At 37.7% G+C, this 16,784-nt stretch overlaps 1 protein-coding gene across 2 annotated transcripts in view; it reads left to right on the top strand.

The window, feature by feature from the left end:
* LOC131962550 (inositol 1,4,5-trisphosphate receptor type 1) overlaps window positions 1-16,784 on the top strand; it is a 97,011-nt gene that overhangs the window by 42,055 nt on the left and 38,172 nt on the right. Inside the window, exons 33-41 of one of the 2 annotated variants that reach the window (XM_059327511.1) lie at window positions 1,065-1,190; window positions 1,295-1,423; window positions 3,388-3,414; window positions 4,906-5,026; window positions 5,807-5,991; window positions 6,074-6,222; window positions 6,326-6,437; window positions 7,672-7,707; window positions 15,842-15,889. In XM_059327511.1, coding sequence (XP_059183494.1) covers window positions 1,065-1,190; window positions 1,295-1,423; window positions 3,388-3,414; window positions 4,906-5,026; window positions 5,807-5,991; window positions 6,074-6,222; window positions 6,326-6,437; window positions 7,672-7,707; window positions 15,842-15,889 — 933 coding nt within the window. The remainder of the gene's footprint in view (window positions 1-1,064; window positions 1,191-1,294; window positions 1,424-3,387; window positions 3,415-4,905; window positions 5,027-5,806; window positions 5,992-6,073; window positions 6,223-6,325; window positions 6,438-7,671; window positions 7,708-15,841; window positions 15,890-16,784) is intronic. The other variant, XM_059327510.1, reaches the window with a different exon arrangement.

The raw sequence follows: 16,784 nt of genomic DNA, 5'->3' as shown, positions 1-16,784 counted from the left end.
TAACTGCATTTTGTGTCCACAAAATTAAATTCAATCAAGAAGTGTTTTGTCAAATAAGAGAAAATTCTCAGTCTATTCATCTCACTTCAGTCTTTTTATTTCTCCACAACGAGAAAGTCAAACCCACAGACTGTCCAAAAAATATGACTCATTCGTTCATTCATTATCCTTAACTGCTTATCCGCACTCGGGTCGCAGGGGACATTGGACGAGAGGCGGGGTACACCCTGGACAGGTCACCAGACTATTACAGGGCTGATGCATAGAGACAGACAACCATTCATGCTCTCATTCACACCTACGGACAATTTAGAGTCACCAATTAAACTTAAGTGCATGTTTTTGGACTGTGGGAGGAAGCCAGAGTACCTGGTGAGAAACCACGCTGACACAGGAAGAACATGCAAACTCCACATAGAAGTGCTGCAGGCCGGAGTCGAACCAGCGACCAAGAGGCAAGAGTGCTAACCTCTACACCACCGTGTAGCGCCTGATCAACAAAGTATTCAGTCAGACTGAACTTAACTGATATCAAACATGTATGGACGACAACAATTGCCGCATTTTCTCAAACTTTCCTCAAATTTATGCTTCACTGCTCTGTATAGCTTCGATACGGCTGTGTCCGTAAAATAACGTATATGGTGTCTAAAGATTTTTTAGATCTTGTAGCTTCCTGTGTATATTTCTAAAAGTAAGCCGACTACGGCCTCCGGAAAAAAAGGCGACAATACTGACAGCCCACCATAAATATCGATACTTGGTGGCCAGGGATATAATATTGCCACTCAAAATATCGCGATACCATGCTGTATCTATTTTTTCCTCCACCTCTTTTACCTACAGTACTGTATATGCCAGTAGGCCTGCCCCAAGTTTGGAGATGCAAGCATGATAAGTACCTCATACAACCCCATTTAAAAATAAATCTAAACTGTGACCAATGAAAACAAATGTATTCAGCAGTTTTGGGCATCAATGTTGGACTGTTTGATGATTTTTCTACTACTATTATTATTTTATTTTTACCTACTCTCTAATTAACTCTAATCCTGATCTTTCAGGTAAAGATCGCCTACATCAACTTCCTTAACCACTGCTATGTGGACACTGAGGTGGAAATGAAGGAGATCTACACCTCTAATCACATGTGGAAACTCTTTGAGAACTTCCTGGTTGACATTTGCAGAGTAAGAAACTTTGGGACTCTGTGGCAACATTATTCCACTCACTTAGAAAATAAGGAATGATAAAAATAAGTATAAGTAATTTTCTCATGTTGTGGTGGTTACAGGTGTGCAACAATACGAGCGACCGTAAGCATGCAGACACCATTCTGGAGCGGTATGTGACGGAGACGGTCATGAGCATCGTGACGACTTTCTTCAGCTCGCCGTTCTCTGACCAGAGCACCAGCCTGCAGGTGTGTAACCACCAACGGTCTTAGGAGTTATAAAACACTGCAAGAAGAAAGGCTGTCAAGTTTAAAAGCATACACAGTAGCTTGATCATTTTGAGTGAATGTGAAAATGATGTCAACTTGTCAACTTGTATCGCTGTCGAGGATAGAAATGTTTCATTATTACTGCATTATTACATTTTAACTAATAAATGTCAGCATGAAAGTTATCAAATGAATTACTTTTATTAAGTTAAATTTTGCGAAAGTGAAGTTGTTAAAGTGTTTAAATATGCAAATGGCCACCATCTCTTTAAATATATGCTCATGTCCATGCAAAAATACATTTTCAGGGCAGAAATCTGAAGATTGGATGAAGCCAGGTGCAAAATGATTGTTTCATTTTCTTAACATATTAGAATACATTTTTTAAACTTTTTTCATCACTCCATAAATCATGAAATACTGTCAGCAGTCATTCAAAAACAACTTTTGCAATGTTTTTAGGAATAAAATGTTCTATAAATCAGCCTGTGACTAACGTAAGAGCAAAGTCCTCTGTAAAAACTTTCCAAATATAGATAATTATAATAATAGTAATTTATTTATATGACAGACAGACAGACAGACAGACACTGAAAAGTTTGGTTACCATACCATGTTTCACCATGACACTTCCCCAGTTTATTATTTGCATTAAGACAATATTTTTTTGTTTACAAGTTTTCTGATATTCTGTGTTTAAATGTGCAAATGAAACATTTTCTAGTGATTGGTGGGGTAAGGGAAAATCTACAAATGTGTACAGACAACGTGTAGTAAATTAAACACCTAAATGTGACATTTAGAAGACATTTATGAAAGCAAAATAGCCCAAATGTCAAAATTGACCACTGCTTGATACAACAGTTTTAACCTGTAGTGTGTAGCTATAAAGCATGTTTGAGCCAAAGCAGCTGTGGGAGTACCAGCAGCACATGAGTGTTGCACTCAATGTACAGTATGTTGCTATGAACCTTCCTATAGACTTGTCATAATCTCTGACTCATACAGTATGTCAGTGCACTCTCTCATTAAAAGGTCATCTATCTCAAAATATACTCTTACCCCGACAGCAAAACTGTTAGATTATCCCAAAGGAAGTGAAGTGAGGTGAGGTAGTATGTGATAGACAGTTTCAGAAGTTAATCTCTCTTCATATCCACTTGTAAAGAGCTTCTGCCCATTAATGTGCACTTTGTGTCATGCTCTAGGTGGCCATCAGAAAGGATGTAAGTACAGAATGGGTACCCCGTGTCATTTTAACTAAATAACGTCAACCTTCCCATGAAACCCCTTATTCAAAAGCCTGACCTTTAGATTAGAACCAACCCATCCTTTAATGTTTCTCATCTTAAATTCTTCCTTAAGTGGACAAATTGGTTCTTCCTTGTTTCTCAGAATGTTTTCTTCTTCTGATTAACATCACAGCAAGTGGTGAAGGAGAATGAATGTTTCCCTTCTCTTCCCGTTCGTTTGTGTTGATTAGTAATGTTAGTCACGGTCCTGTAGAGGTTATCAGACATGACGAAGTTAAGACCAGTTATTCGGGATTGTGTTTCTTGGCATCCTGTTGGACTGATTAATCATTTCCTCAGTAGATTTATACAAAATTCTGATTCTTACCACATCAGCAAACTGTCATAGATTCACAGAAATAGTCTTTTATTCTGAAAATATAGATTTTCAGAGTAATAATAACTTTGTGATCAGTCAAATGATAATAAAACTTTCGGTCAACTCTGATGCAATCAGAAACATTTTGGACTATCATGTCACACTTGATAGTGATCACATTGTTTTTATGAGATCAAGGTTTGCATTCTAAAGCTATTAACGTGTCTCTAGGAATGACATCTGTCTCTGAAATGTATAATAATGTATTTGGAGGTTTGTTTTGTGATGCGTCCATGCTGCTTTCTCTTCACTGCTTGTATCCTCTGCTGCAGGCCTCTCTGTTGGGGAAAATATTTCAGGTATTTGTTCAGTGGGAAAAACACAGCACTGGGTGTTTCAGAGACTTGTTGGGTGTAAGAGAAAGTGTTTTTATTTATGTGTATTCTGAGTGAGCTGCTTTTGACTGGGCTAGGTTTGGGCTTTGATGGGTCTCCTGTAAAAGAAACAAACCACCACTGAGTCAGCATGCTGGTCTAACTGCAGGCGCTGTCACACCAGCTGAGCTGCATTAATGTGTGTGTGTGCGTGTGTGTGTGTGTGTGTGCATGTGTGTGTGTGTGTGTGCGTGTGTGTGTGCGTGTGTCTGTGTGTGTCTCTGTCTGTGTCTCTGTCTGTGTCTCTGTCTGTGTCTCTGTCTGTGTGCGTGTGTGTGTGTGTGTGTGTGTGTGTGAGAGATATTAAAAGGCAAATGGTCCAGATTGTTGGTGCTGTATTTGACACATGGGTATGTTTCATGTTGCCAAGGAATATCTTTCTCTCTCTTAAAGGGACAGTTCACATCGAAATCAAAAATATATATTTTTCATCTTACCTGTTGTGCTATTTAGCAATCTAGATGGTTGTGGTTTAAGGTGCAAGTTGACGGAAACATCTGCTGTAGAGATGTCTGTCTTCTGTCAAATATAATAGAACTAGATGGCACTTTTCTCCAAAATGAAAAACTCAACAGTAATGTGGCTTTACGGAAATCTTGGGTACTCGAGCTACAGTTACGCAAGAATAGGGCTGGGCGATAAAGAGATTTATATATTGTTTCTCCCGCAGAGTTGAAAATCCAGCTGCTGAACTGCATAATTTGTCATTTTGACGAAGCTTTAGGTTCTGATCCTTGCACGTGGGAGTTAAGCTGGAGCAACCATAGAAAAATAGTTAAGCGTACTGGATTTAAAACAGTTTTCATTTTTTTTTTCAAATTTTTTTAATTTGCTGAGAAGTATACAGAAATTAGTGTATCTACCATTTGGTTATTCATGTTGAATTTATTTATTGAATTACCAGAAAACATGCTTTTTCATGATGTACAACCACAGTTCCAAAAATCTGTCTAAAACGTAAATGAAACAGAATATGATAACTTGAATTAAATCAATTGAAATATGTACAAAGGCAGCATATTTTATGCTTATGCGATTATACTTTTTAGTTTAACATACTGAATTCTAAATTTGATGTATTCTGTTTAGTGATTGTCTTGAAAAACCTGGTCATGATTTCTTGACAGAAACATTATTGTTTTGAGCTTTTCAAATGTATTTTTTTGCCGCTTTGAGCATCACAAGCCGAGTGCCATCTAAGTTGGATATATTAAAGACAAGGCAAACATCTCTACTGCCAATTTATTCATCACTTGGCAACTCACACCAAAACAATTTAGATTCATGAATGGAGCAACAGGTGAGAGGATAAACAAGTATTTTTGAATGTGGGGTGAACTTTTCCTTTAAAGACTACAGCAGATAGTCCAGTTAGATCATATAATAATCAGCTGCCTCTCTGCTTCCTCTCCTCAGACCAGGCAGCCTGTCTTTGTGCAGCTGCTGCAGGCAGTTTTCAGGGTCTACCATTGTAACTGGCTGGTCCCGGTCCAGAAGGGCTCTGTTGAGAACTGTATCAAGGTGCTCTCTGATGTTGGTAAGATCACGTTTCATTTCAACACTCGCAACAAAGCTTTCGCAAACCCTTAGTTTTAAGGTGTAACTCAGTCCATCATGTACAGTTGGTTTAACAGTTAAGTCATGTTTTTCATTGCATTTACTGTTAAGAAGAAAGTTTTGATCAAAAGTTTATTTATTTCCATACCAAGGTTATAATAGTTTTGGATTTTTCATTAGTTTTAGTTTTATTTTCGTTGTGAATTTTTGTCTTCAAATTCAGTTAGTTTTAGTTAGTTTTTACAGTGAGTTTTCTAGTTTTAGTTTAGTTTTTAGTTTTTGAAAATGCTTAGTTTTAGATTAGTTTTTATTAGTTTTAGTGTTAGTTTTAGTTTTTTTGTAATGGGCTATGTTTTGGATGCCAGATTGAAAGAGGTCATAATAAATTTTGCCTTTATTGCCTTTGGTTTATCCATCTCAGCCCCAATAAGGTTATTAACTCTTACAGTTCCGGGTGTTTTGAAACATCCCAGTCTCAGTAAACATATTTACCATGTGTTGCATGTTCAAATAGAAACACTGAATTATGAATGAAAAAAGTTGACAAAAACGAAAACTAAGGACATTTTCACTCAAATTTTAGTTAGTTTTAGTTAGTTTTGTAACCATTCAATACAGTTTAAGTTAGTTATCGTTTTTTTTAAAACTCTAATGTTTTTTCAATTCTAGTTTTCATTATTTCGTTAGTTTTAGTTAACTATAATAACCTTGCTCCATACACTGCTTGTGTTGTGTGTGTGTCTCTGTGTGTGTCCGCCAGCCAAAGGCAGAGCAATAGCCATCCCTGTGGACCTGGACAACCAGGTGAACAACCTCTTTGTGAAATCCAACAACATTGTCCAGAAGACAGCGATGAGCTGGAGACTTTCTGCTCGTAATGCTGCCCGCAGAGACTCTGTGGTGACCGCTTCCCGGGACTACAGGAACATCATTGAGAGGCTGCAGGTACAGTATTTCTGAGCATTTTTGTTTAATTCTATGCGTTCAAGCTGTAAAGATGCTTGTTTTTTTTTTGTCTGGACCATAGGACATTGTGTCAGCTCTCGAGGACCGTCTGCGCCCGCTGGTGCAGGCTGAGTTGTCAGTTCTGGTCGATGTGCTGCATCGGCCCGAGCTGCTCTTTCCTGAAAACACAGACTCACGCAAGAAGTGTGAGAGTGGAGGTTTTATATGCAAGTAAGCACTGAAAATATCTTCTTCAGCTAAATATGTCTATTCTTGGCGTATGAGTAAGTGCATTCATTATAAATGAGACTTATGAACTTCTGTTCTTGTGCAGGCTGATCAAACATACCAAACAGCTGCTGGAGGAAAATGAGGAGCGACTGTGCATCAAAGTTCTGCAAACACTCCGAGAAATGATGACAAAAGACCGAGGGTTTGGAGAGAAGGTAGGAAAAGCACAAGCACAGACACGGTGGGGTGACCATGGTATGACTGTGCATTGTTTGGTATGTCGTCCCCCCCCCCCCAAAAAAAGTTTTTGTCAGAGAAAACAATAAATAAAGAAAAATTATTGAATATTGAATGAGGTGTAAATATGCAATATGAAACATGTACAACATCATGTCATTAAATGATGTTTCCATTATGGCTGCTCTATTATGACAAATATCATAATCACAATTTTTTTTGGTCAATTTTAAGAGTGCGATTTTTTCACGATTACTATGGAAACATCATGCATTTGTTGATTTTTTTTAAAACTTTAGCTTCTCATTCAACTGAAAACAAAAAAAAAAATAATGTAAAAGAATTCTATAAATTAAATGACTACTTAAATATGTTAATTTATATTAATGAAATAATAAAGCAATTAAAGTAATAAATTAAAACTTCTACAGCCAACTCAAAACTACGAAACATAAATCAATGTATAAAATAATAGATAACAACAAATTTGATAACAATTAATTTGGTTTAAAACAACCTACTGGAAACTAAAAAATATATATTTAATATATGAAAAATAATAAATAAATTAGAGAAAAATAAATTAGATTAAATATGTTGTGCACTGCCATAACCTACTGAAAACTACTTTAAAAAATTCAACATTTTGATTAACTATATTCAACATACTCAACATATGACACACACAGAAACTCGGTGGAAACGGGCGAAAGGACACAGCTGTAAAAGAAAGGCGTGCCTGATTTATAACACAAGACAAAACAAAAGAGTTACTGTAAAATATGATATGGTACAACACATCTATTAGCTTAATAATTGTTGGAAGCCAACATTGATTAATCACCCAACCCCAGTATGTATGTAGGTGTAGTTGTAGCATCGCTGCATCACGCTTACTTTTGTCCATTACTGCCAAGAGTACCCTTATTTTGAAGGGAACAGGCTGCTGTCACAGTCACTTCTGCAGTCAATAAGACAGGACACTTCTCAGACATGCTTTCAGCCACACTCACCACTGTATGACACTAATTCTGCTCCCTGTGTCTCAAACCCATTCATAAATACAGTTTCTTCTGTGCTGCTGATATTGATAAGTATCTCCACAGTCTAAACTCACCTAACTTGCATATCATGCCTTATCATTGACCTCTGCTTTAGCTTCCTCCTTCCTGTGTTGTTATCTAATCCCTTAAACCCTCTGTTCTCTTTCAGCTCAGGGCCTTTGATGATGAAATGGATTTGCCTAAGGTTGTTTCTCTTTTTCTTCTACTCGTGCCCTTGTTTCCCCCGAGCTGCTGTCTGCTATGTCTGTGTAACACTAGTTGTAGTTCTGTGACTGTCCTGTAGCAGCTGCTGTGGCTGTGTGTTGTAGGTAGCGGAGGCTCTAGGCACAGCTGGTGTTAACTCATAGTGGTAGGCTGATTCCTGCAGTTAACCAACCGGTGTGCAGATCAACTGAAAACGGTGAGAAAGAGATAGGGAGATGAGTGCTGTGGCTGACTGCGTGTTGCTCAACAAAGTTGTGTTATTCTAAGTTTCAAGGTGAGTCAGTTGCTGACTGGGCAAACTGCCAGCGCTGCATTTACATGTCCTACTTTCTGCCTATGTAAGCATCATATCAGGTAAAAGTCATTCTGGGACGTATTTACTAGGGAAGCACTGACATGACTCCAGGCCCAATAAAGATATTGATACCTGAAGCTTGGGTATCAGCCGATATCATCTTTTTATTAATAAATGTTATGACTCATTTTGTGAAAGTGACTGGGACCATTGTTTTATATGTAAGGCAACATCCGGCTTAACTTTAATTTTGCTTTCACTAACACCATCATTAATTAATGGTAAATTATTAGTTTTAGTTATTAGTTACTTACATTATTTTAATTTTAACAATAAAATATTTTTGTTTATGAATTATTACTAGTGCTTTAAGTTATGCGCTTATTTTAACATTTTAAAAATTATACTTGATAACCAAATTATTTTCACCTATAAACATAATTTTCATTGCTATTATTGAGTTGTAACTGATGATAATAAAGCCTTGTTAAATAGTTTAATAATTACTTTGTGAGGCGACTTTGAGCATTTTTTAAATATATGTCATCACTTTTTTTTATAAAGCACCAATAAAAGATTTAATGGGGCCTAAATAATGCAACTTAATGCTTTAAAAAACAGTTATTAATCATTAAGTGATAGCCATCAAAATAATGTGACAACCTATTATTAACAATTAAAGTGTTGCAAATCTGCTCCATGTATTTATGAAATGTTTATAGATGTTTCTTTAAAGACTACATTTAATAATAAACACAAATATTATAGAATAGAATATAATAGAATACTGTATTTACAATGTTGTAATGTGTGTATTAATATAACTATTAAATAGCATAAATTATAGCATTACTAATCATTAGTAAACATTATCAGTTATTATTTAATTGTTTAAAGTAAAATGTCTATGAAGTGTAATCATTTTTTCAATAATGATGGTTATTGTGACCTTGCTTTCCTAACTTTGTAAAACAAATTCATACGTAGATATTCACTGGCTGTATTGTTATTAAATCTTAAAATAATAAATTTTGTACCAGAATCAAAATTAACAGGAATTATAGTTCAAATGTAAACTTATTAGTGTGAAAATAGAACAAAATACAATTCTGGTAAATAATGTATATATTTTATAAACATACATTTTAATTAAACTGAATAGACTGGCCCCATTGTCACAGATAACAGATCGAGCTATTTGTCAGTATCAGTGCATCTCTAATATTTACTGTCTACTTCAAAGTTAATCACAGTTAATGTCAGATTTTATTTTGCAAATAACAGATATGAAAAGAGAAGTCATGAAGCTAGAAATTAAAAAAAATACAAATCTAGAAAATTAAGAGGCACAATGACATGACAAAAATGGGAAAATAAAACTTTTGACTAATCGTTAACTCTCAATTATATATTGGTTGGACAATCCATATATGTTCCCAGTATTTCAGAGAAAACTTGTGTCTGATTTAAAAGAAAAAAAAAAAAAAAAAAAAAAAGAAAGGAAAATAAATCAAAGCCACAAAAGCCTCATCACTTCCTCCCCTCTCTTTTTCTCTTTATCAAGGTGTTTATTGTCTGTCAATGTTCAGCTTTTAAAGGGTGTTTCCCCTGTAACTCCTTCAGGCGGCAATAGGGGGAGCTGTGACTGTGTGTGTGCCGCGTTGTGTGTGTATTAATGAATGTGCAGGGCTGTGGCAGTCATTGAGGCTGTGTCCTAGATTTCCTTGCCTGAGAGCTGCACGATTCCTGGGCCCCTGCCAGCTCTGGGCTGAGGTTACATAAGAACCAGGCTTTTTCTTTTTTTTTTTCCTGGAACTCAAACCCTCTGCTGATGTGTGACCTTCAGCAGTAATTGCCAATAAAAGTGTGGAGGAGCTGTTTACCCACACTGCCGTTATGTGTGTGTGCGTGCACCTGTGTGTATAAATGCAAGTTGCAATCATTGGGATGGAGGAGGGGGGCAGAGTGAGAGAGAGAGAGAGAGAGAGAGAGAGAGATGATCCCTTCACACACCTGTTAAATGTTGTATCTCCGTCCGTCTACACATGAAAAGCAGCTCTGATGTAACAGTGGCAGTTAAGTAGAAACCTGTTCGTCTCCCCACAACATGTGCCAATCTCTATCTTTCTCTCTCTCTTTTCTTTTGGCTAGAGGCGTATAAATAGACCGTGCAGACAGGGCCAGTTGTACTGGGGCCCATTAGGTGGGGGCCCATAGAGAACGTGGGCAGTCCAACAATGTGTTGGGCAGAGAGCGAGTGATACTGATCGCCACCTCAGAAATGTGTTCAAAGAAGACCTCAAGATAAATTAAACATGGTGGTTAAATACTCAGAACTATTATTAACTATATAATTAACTATAAAATATGTAAATGACAAAAAAATACTATTGAATCAAATTAATAATTTCATATTTTGAGACTGTCCACTTAAATATCCTGTGTTGTTTTCTACAGCAGCTTATTACGAGCCATTTTTACTTTTGTAGTTAGCGCCGTCTGATAGTGGCTGTCATAATTCTGAATGATGTGAATGTGGAAGTGACGTTAAGGAGTTTAAAAGCAAAAGGAGAAGTGAGCAATGGAGTATAAAGCTTAAAAAGTCCGCTTAGGGAGGGTGGGAGGGTTTGTGGATGGATCAAACTGCTTTAATGTCCCTTGTTTGGTATTTCAACATTTTTATTTCGAACATGTAAAAGGGAAAGATTATCATACAAACAAGGAAGAAATGAATGGAACAGTAGCAGATTCAAACAATGAAATGCTTTCATGTCCCTTTTTTAAACAAAATTAAACAATTTACGTCACATTTTACATCTCTTTTACATTTACGTATGAGGACGTGTTGATCTCCTGCAACAAGTCAGGGTGCTATTTTTGGAAACACTCCTGTGGGTGGTATTTGCTTGTAGGAACAAACGAAATGTGAGGTTGTCTGGTTTGGAGGACTTGTTGGATGCGGAGGGATGACTGCTGGGGAATATGTGTGCTGATTTTGTCCAATGACAAGTCTGTATATAATCATGTGACACAATGCAATATAAGGGGGGTACACTGCAAAAAAATAAAAGTTGGGTGAACTCAAAATTTCAAGGCAACAAACTTCGATAGAATTTTAAGTTGGACAATTAAACTAAATATTTTAAGTTTTGTTTTTGAGTCTGCTCAACTCTGAATTCAGATTTTTGAATTTATAATTTTACATTGTAATAACTTTTAATCCTTACTTCTAAAATGTGCTGAATTGGCACGATTGAACGCCGCTATGAAATGTCAGCTAATGTTGCGACCACAATTTTGAGTTAGCATTGATACGCTAATGGCTACTCTCGTAGCTGTAACAAGCAGCGCCGCTAGCATCAGTTAGCCGCTAGCTTTCGCTAATGACCGAATTTCACAGATTTCCCGCATTTCACAACAAAGAAATAAGAGTTAGCAGAACTATTGTCCCTTGTTGTGAACCCCAACTTAAAGATATAAGTAACAACAACTCACAAACTTGTTTTTGAGCAGACAACTGGCTTCCTTTGTTAGTGGTATCCTTTGCTAATTTACATTATTGCCCTAAATGTCAATAATTTTCACCAACTTAAATCACTGTTTTAGGCAAAAAATACAAGTTGGCTTTTTTTGCAGTGTAATTTAGGTGCAGAATCCGTCAAGACTCATCAGCTGAGCACATCTGCAAGCCCAGTGTCTGTGCCTGTGTGTGCACATGCAATCTGGCCCGTCACAACTACCTCACCCTGCTGCTTTTGGCCCCGCGAAATCATTATGACACCATCCCTCAACAAATACTCCCCACTTCCACTCACACCCTTTCTCATATGGATGCAAACACACACCCACGCTGTGTAAACTTAATGGAGCTGGCTGTGAGTGTTTGTGTAGGTGTGATATGAAAGTGCGTAGTCGGCACTTGTCTCCACTGTCGCTCTTTGAGTAATAGCATAGTATATGATTGAAGAGAAGCAGGGTGAATGTGTGAGCTTGTTTAACAGGAAATATGTCCTATATAGGTCACATGGAATAGGTTTTTAGACTGGCACGGTATTCTGCAAACTAGAGATGGCATGAGATGCATTTTGGATCTCCCAAATGCACCAAATGTCAGAGAGGTGATTATCAGCTAAATTCTTTGCTGTCAGTAATGTAAGAGGAGAGTGTGTTGGGCTTTTACTCTCAGGCTCCCCTATTCACCTGGCCCCATGTGTGTGTGGTCTAGTCAAAGCACTTATGCAACCCCTCCATGTTGAAAGTAAGTCATGTTTCATCCCTTTCACCTCCCTGCCTCGTCCCTTGGCAAGCTTGTCGGTGGATGGATTTAGAAGAAAAATCTTCTCTTCAACTTTTTTTTTATTTTTTTTAAAGACGGCATCTGGCTTGCTTTTTTATCCACTCGACACATTTTCTCCCACACTCACAGCAGTACTTTATCCACTCTGGTCAAGACGGAAATTCATCTTACATTGCTGGTGTAGAATGTAGGTCACTGGCAATAAAAATGACGAGACTATGGTCTTTTAATTTAGTCTGCACATAACAAGCAGCAGAGTGGTAAACCCCAGCCTCCATGTTATTCACCTCTGGTTTAAACATGACTCAGTCTCAGCCTGCAAAGACGCAAAGACATATTTATTTACGCACTTTCAGAAAAACACTGAAACATAAAGTAGAATGCACTCTTTGTGCTTGTGTGTGTGTGTGCATATTGTCAAACTGAGAAGTGTAAGACTGATCAGGGGTTTGCCCCGGGGAGTTTCCAGTTTGGTGGAATTCACTGTGGTAGGGGCGGATGTGGCAGCTGTGAGGGGTTACCCTGTGGTGTTTATGGTCAGACTGGGGACGATTAGCTGCACACATCTACTCTGATCAGCATATTGCTTTTGGGGTTTGATGTGGTGACAGTGAGGCCGAGGCTTAAGATGTTGCTCCTGCAGTGTGTGGCCCTGCCCTGCTGCTGAACTCTGCCCCACTGCTGCGTCTGTAGGCAAGATCAGATACGTTCGTGCGCTTGTCAAAACTGAGTTTGACATCTTGATAGAAAAAAAAAAATCCAAGTCATGTCTCAAATTGGGACTTGAAGGCAAGTGAGCTGAGTACATGTCATAAACTTTTGAGTTGTGCTCGTCTGCAACTGGAAACATTGAAATAGTGATAAAACTTTGAATAACAACATCCACAGTCAACTTTATTTTAGCCTTAAATAATATGTGCTGAAATGTCATTTCAATTTTGTATATTTCAAAGGGTTTATGTGAGTGCATTCTGTGTTTTCCCTTTCTTCTTTCACACTGTGTCTCTTTAGTCTGTCACTTTCACAATCTCGCTCTGTCTCATATGCTATACCCTCCCTACACCCACCCACTCATCAACAAACAAACTCCATCCCTCTCTCTCTTCTTCTACTTACCTTTTACCTCTTTAAGACACGGCCACATATCTGCAATATTATTGATCACAAATGTTAAGCCTAAAAACATTTAAAAAAACGTCTTAGAAAAACATTTTCAACTAGCACTAACTTGGTTAGCAAAGGGCATCTGTTATTCAAGACAAGGAGCTTCTTAGAGTGTATTTTAGTCCAGCCAAACACTAAACAACGCATTTTTACACAACCATCATGAGGTGAAAACACACTGTGAAAGGGTCAAAGTTCTACAACTGAAACACTTCAGCTCTGGCTTTACTTCTCAGGCTCTGAGGTTGCTGCTTGCTGATTTATTGTTAAGGAATCTGTAAGTGGCATTTGTATCTCCCAGCCCTCCTAACAGCGTGTTGCATTTAAATGCCAACCTATTCCTCAATGTCGAAATATCTTTTTTCTGTCATGCATGGTTGTCACTTGTTTTAGTGAGGGGTATTTTTGAACTCTAATTTTGTTGAGGCATATGCTACCTTTCTTTGCAACAGTCCCTCCGAACAACAAGTGGCATCAGTTGTTTTATTTGGTCCAGGGGAAGTTTACATGTCAGGTTAAGTACCAAAACTAAATTCCAAGGGAAATTTGATTAAGTTTTTCAGAAATCATCAGATATGTGTCTTGCGTCTGAATGTCTGAATGACTCAAGTTCCTTACTTTGAAGTGAACACACGAGTCAAAACAATATAGAGATAAACCCTGGTATCTTATTTAGTGCATACAGAATCAACACCACGCACCAAATGTAAATACTGAATATGGAAACGTACTATATATCTTGCCCTTGACCCTGACTGACAGAGAGAGGCCAGTTCAGCTGTCACCATTTGTTACATCCTTGTGTTTTTATTGTCTCTTTGGCCCTCTCTGTCTTTCACTTCTCTGCCTCTTGCCCTCTGTGTTTTGGTGACAGATGGCCACTGTAAGCAGCTCTGTGTCACTGGTTTAGTGACCTGGTTCCTTTTGGAGTGATTATGTAACTCTAACCCCATCGCCCCTCTCCAGTCCTCTCCCTTCGCCTGCCCCTCCTAGTGTGTCCTTTTACATAACAATTTATGTGGAACATTGCCTTTTTTACCAGTTTCCTTTTCCTCCTCGGTGGATACTGTACACAGGGACAGTGAATTTTGATACTGAAAAATGGTGTGATTAGAAAACCATCCAGAGAAAAACAGATCTCTGTGGTCTACATTTGATTAGTGCATGGCTCAGAGTGAGAACCTCTCCCACGGTGTTTACTCATTCCTGCCTTGAAATGACTGTTCCAGTGTGATTTCAGTTTTTGCTCAGTTTTCCTTAAATATTAAAAGAACAGTTCAACATTTTGGGCAAAAGGCTTATTCACTTTCATCCCTTCCTGGAGTCTTACCGTCACTGTGACGAAGGTTGTCGAAAGTATCAAGACATTTTGTATACTTTTTATAATCATGATATTTTTTGAATAGCACATGTGATCTGGAGGCAAAGGCTGTTTGTTTACAAGAGAGAAATCCTATTTTGTGTATAAATTACTTTTTCTTGGTGGTATGGATTATTTTTAATATGCTAAGTTTAAATGAAATTTTAAAGAATTCTGTCATTGTCACAACTTTAACAGACTCATGGAAATCACTGTGCCCGGTACCCAAATAGAACCACATTTATCATTTTTACACTTAGTTTTTGTAAGGATTAAAGAAACTAGCGGTGTTAATTAATAGGCTTTAGGAATGCTGTTATACCTTTGGGCAGAGCCAGGCTAGCTGTTTCCCCCCATATCCAGTCTTTCTGCTAAGCTAACCGGATGCTACTGTTGTAGCTGTGGCATCCAGAAGCTCCAGCTTCACATTTGTCATAGGAAACACAGGCTATATATATAAAGATGGCCGACATGACAGCTTCCACATGCGTAGCACAAATCAGGTTCAGGGACAGCTTGGGCAGTGACAGGAGGAAGTGGAGATCCATCGTCCATCTTTACATGCAGTTTACGGGACATAAAATGCTGTTGATCTTCTCATATTGGTTAGAGAGTGAATACGTTTATTTTCCCAAAATGTCTAACTTGCTCTTAGACAACAACTTGAAAAATAAAAATCAGCTACAATGAAGACAAAAATAAAGGTAATTTATTTTGAAAATAAAGAAAACATCAAATCAAACTGGCGATGTTTTAACATTATAATAATGGTATTGATAGTCAGCACTGTTACATCTGCTGTCTCAGCTCTCCAAACCCTCCACGGTCATAATGCTGCTTCCCTCTGTTTCTAACATAGCAGTAAATGCATGGGCACTCACACCAAGCAGACCTTTGCATGGCCACTTTAACAGCCTAATGACAATTTTCCTGCATGAAAACTAACCCTGTGTTTGTATCTGTTGGATCACTGTGCTCACACTCCTCACTGCACCCAGCAGCTGGATCAGAACCAGCCTGAGAAGCTGTTGGAGGACCAGAAGAGGGTAGGTACCTGCAGCAGCACCGCAGCTTCTCTCAACACTTCAGAGACTCAGAGTGAGGTATCAAGTTTTAGAAATCTTGAATGTAAAATGACTTTTTGTGACCTTCTTCCTGCTTTTTGTGTTTCTGACCACTCCCCTTCACTGCTTTAAGTAACACCTAACCACCCAGTCACACTAACTGATGTTGAACTGAAGAAAGAAAAAGAAAGTCATTAAAAAAAACGTTCACATCCCTCTGCGCCTTTTTCCAATGTTGTTTATGGTGATGCAGGGACTTCACAGAGCCGTAGGTGTTTTTTATTTAAGAGGCAAGCTCTAATATTGATATTCCAGAATATCATAATCGATTGGAGTTCATCAATAGATAATTATAATCACCAGGAGTAGAACATTCTTGAGCAAGCAGGTATGTTCTACAGCCGTTCAGCAGTCCTCATCATATTACTCAGTGTTCTGCATCTGTTCCAGGGGGATAGTCAGTTCACCAAATCTAAATATATTTATATATCAGGCAGAATTAGGTTTTCTGGTTTCATGGAAGTAAATGCTTCATCCTTTATAATCTGTACAAAATGTTTAAAAAATGACGAATTCGAACTGTTATGTTATCAAGGTTAGGAATATTCTTGAATTGAATACACTTCTTGAAAAAAGCTTCTTCTACATCTTTTTATACATAATCATTCATTCAAAAAATTCAAAAATTCAAAATCATTCAAAAAATTACAATTCAATGACACTTACTAATATTAGGCCATGATTCGAATCAGAATTAATTTTTTTTCAGCACTGAAAGATAATGCGAGACTGTTGAGGACTGATTTGTAAAGATCTAGATGGATAAATAGATGGATAGGCACTTTATTGATCCCAAACTGGGAAATTACCGGGGGTT

The sequence above is a fragment of the Centropristis striata genome, chromosome 3 (genome assembly GCF_030273125.1).
Source record: "Centropristis striata isolate RG_2023a ecotype Rhode Island chromosome 3, C.striata_1.0, whole genome shotgun sequence".
In the NCBI taxonomy this organism is placed as follows: domain Eukaryota; kingdom Metazoa; phylum Chordata; class Actinopteri; order Perciformes; family Serranidae; genus Centropristis; species Centropristis striata.
This window is presented reverse-complemented; position numbering and strand designations above follow the sequence as displayed.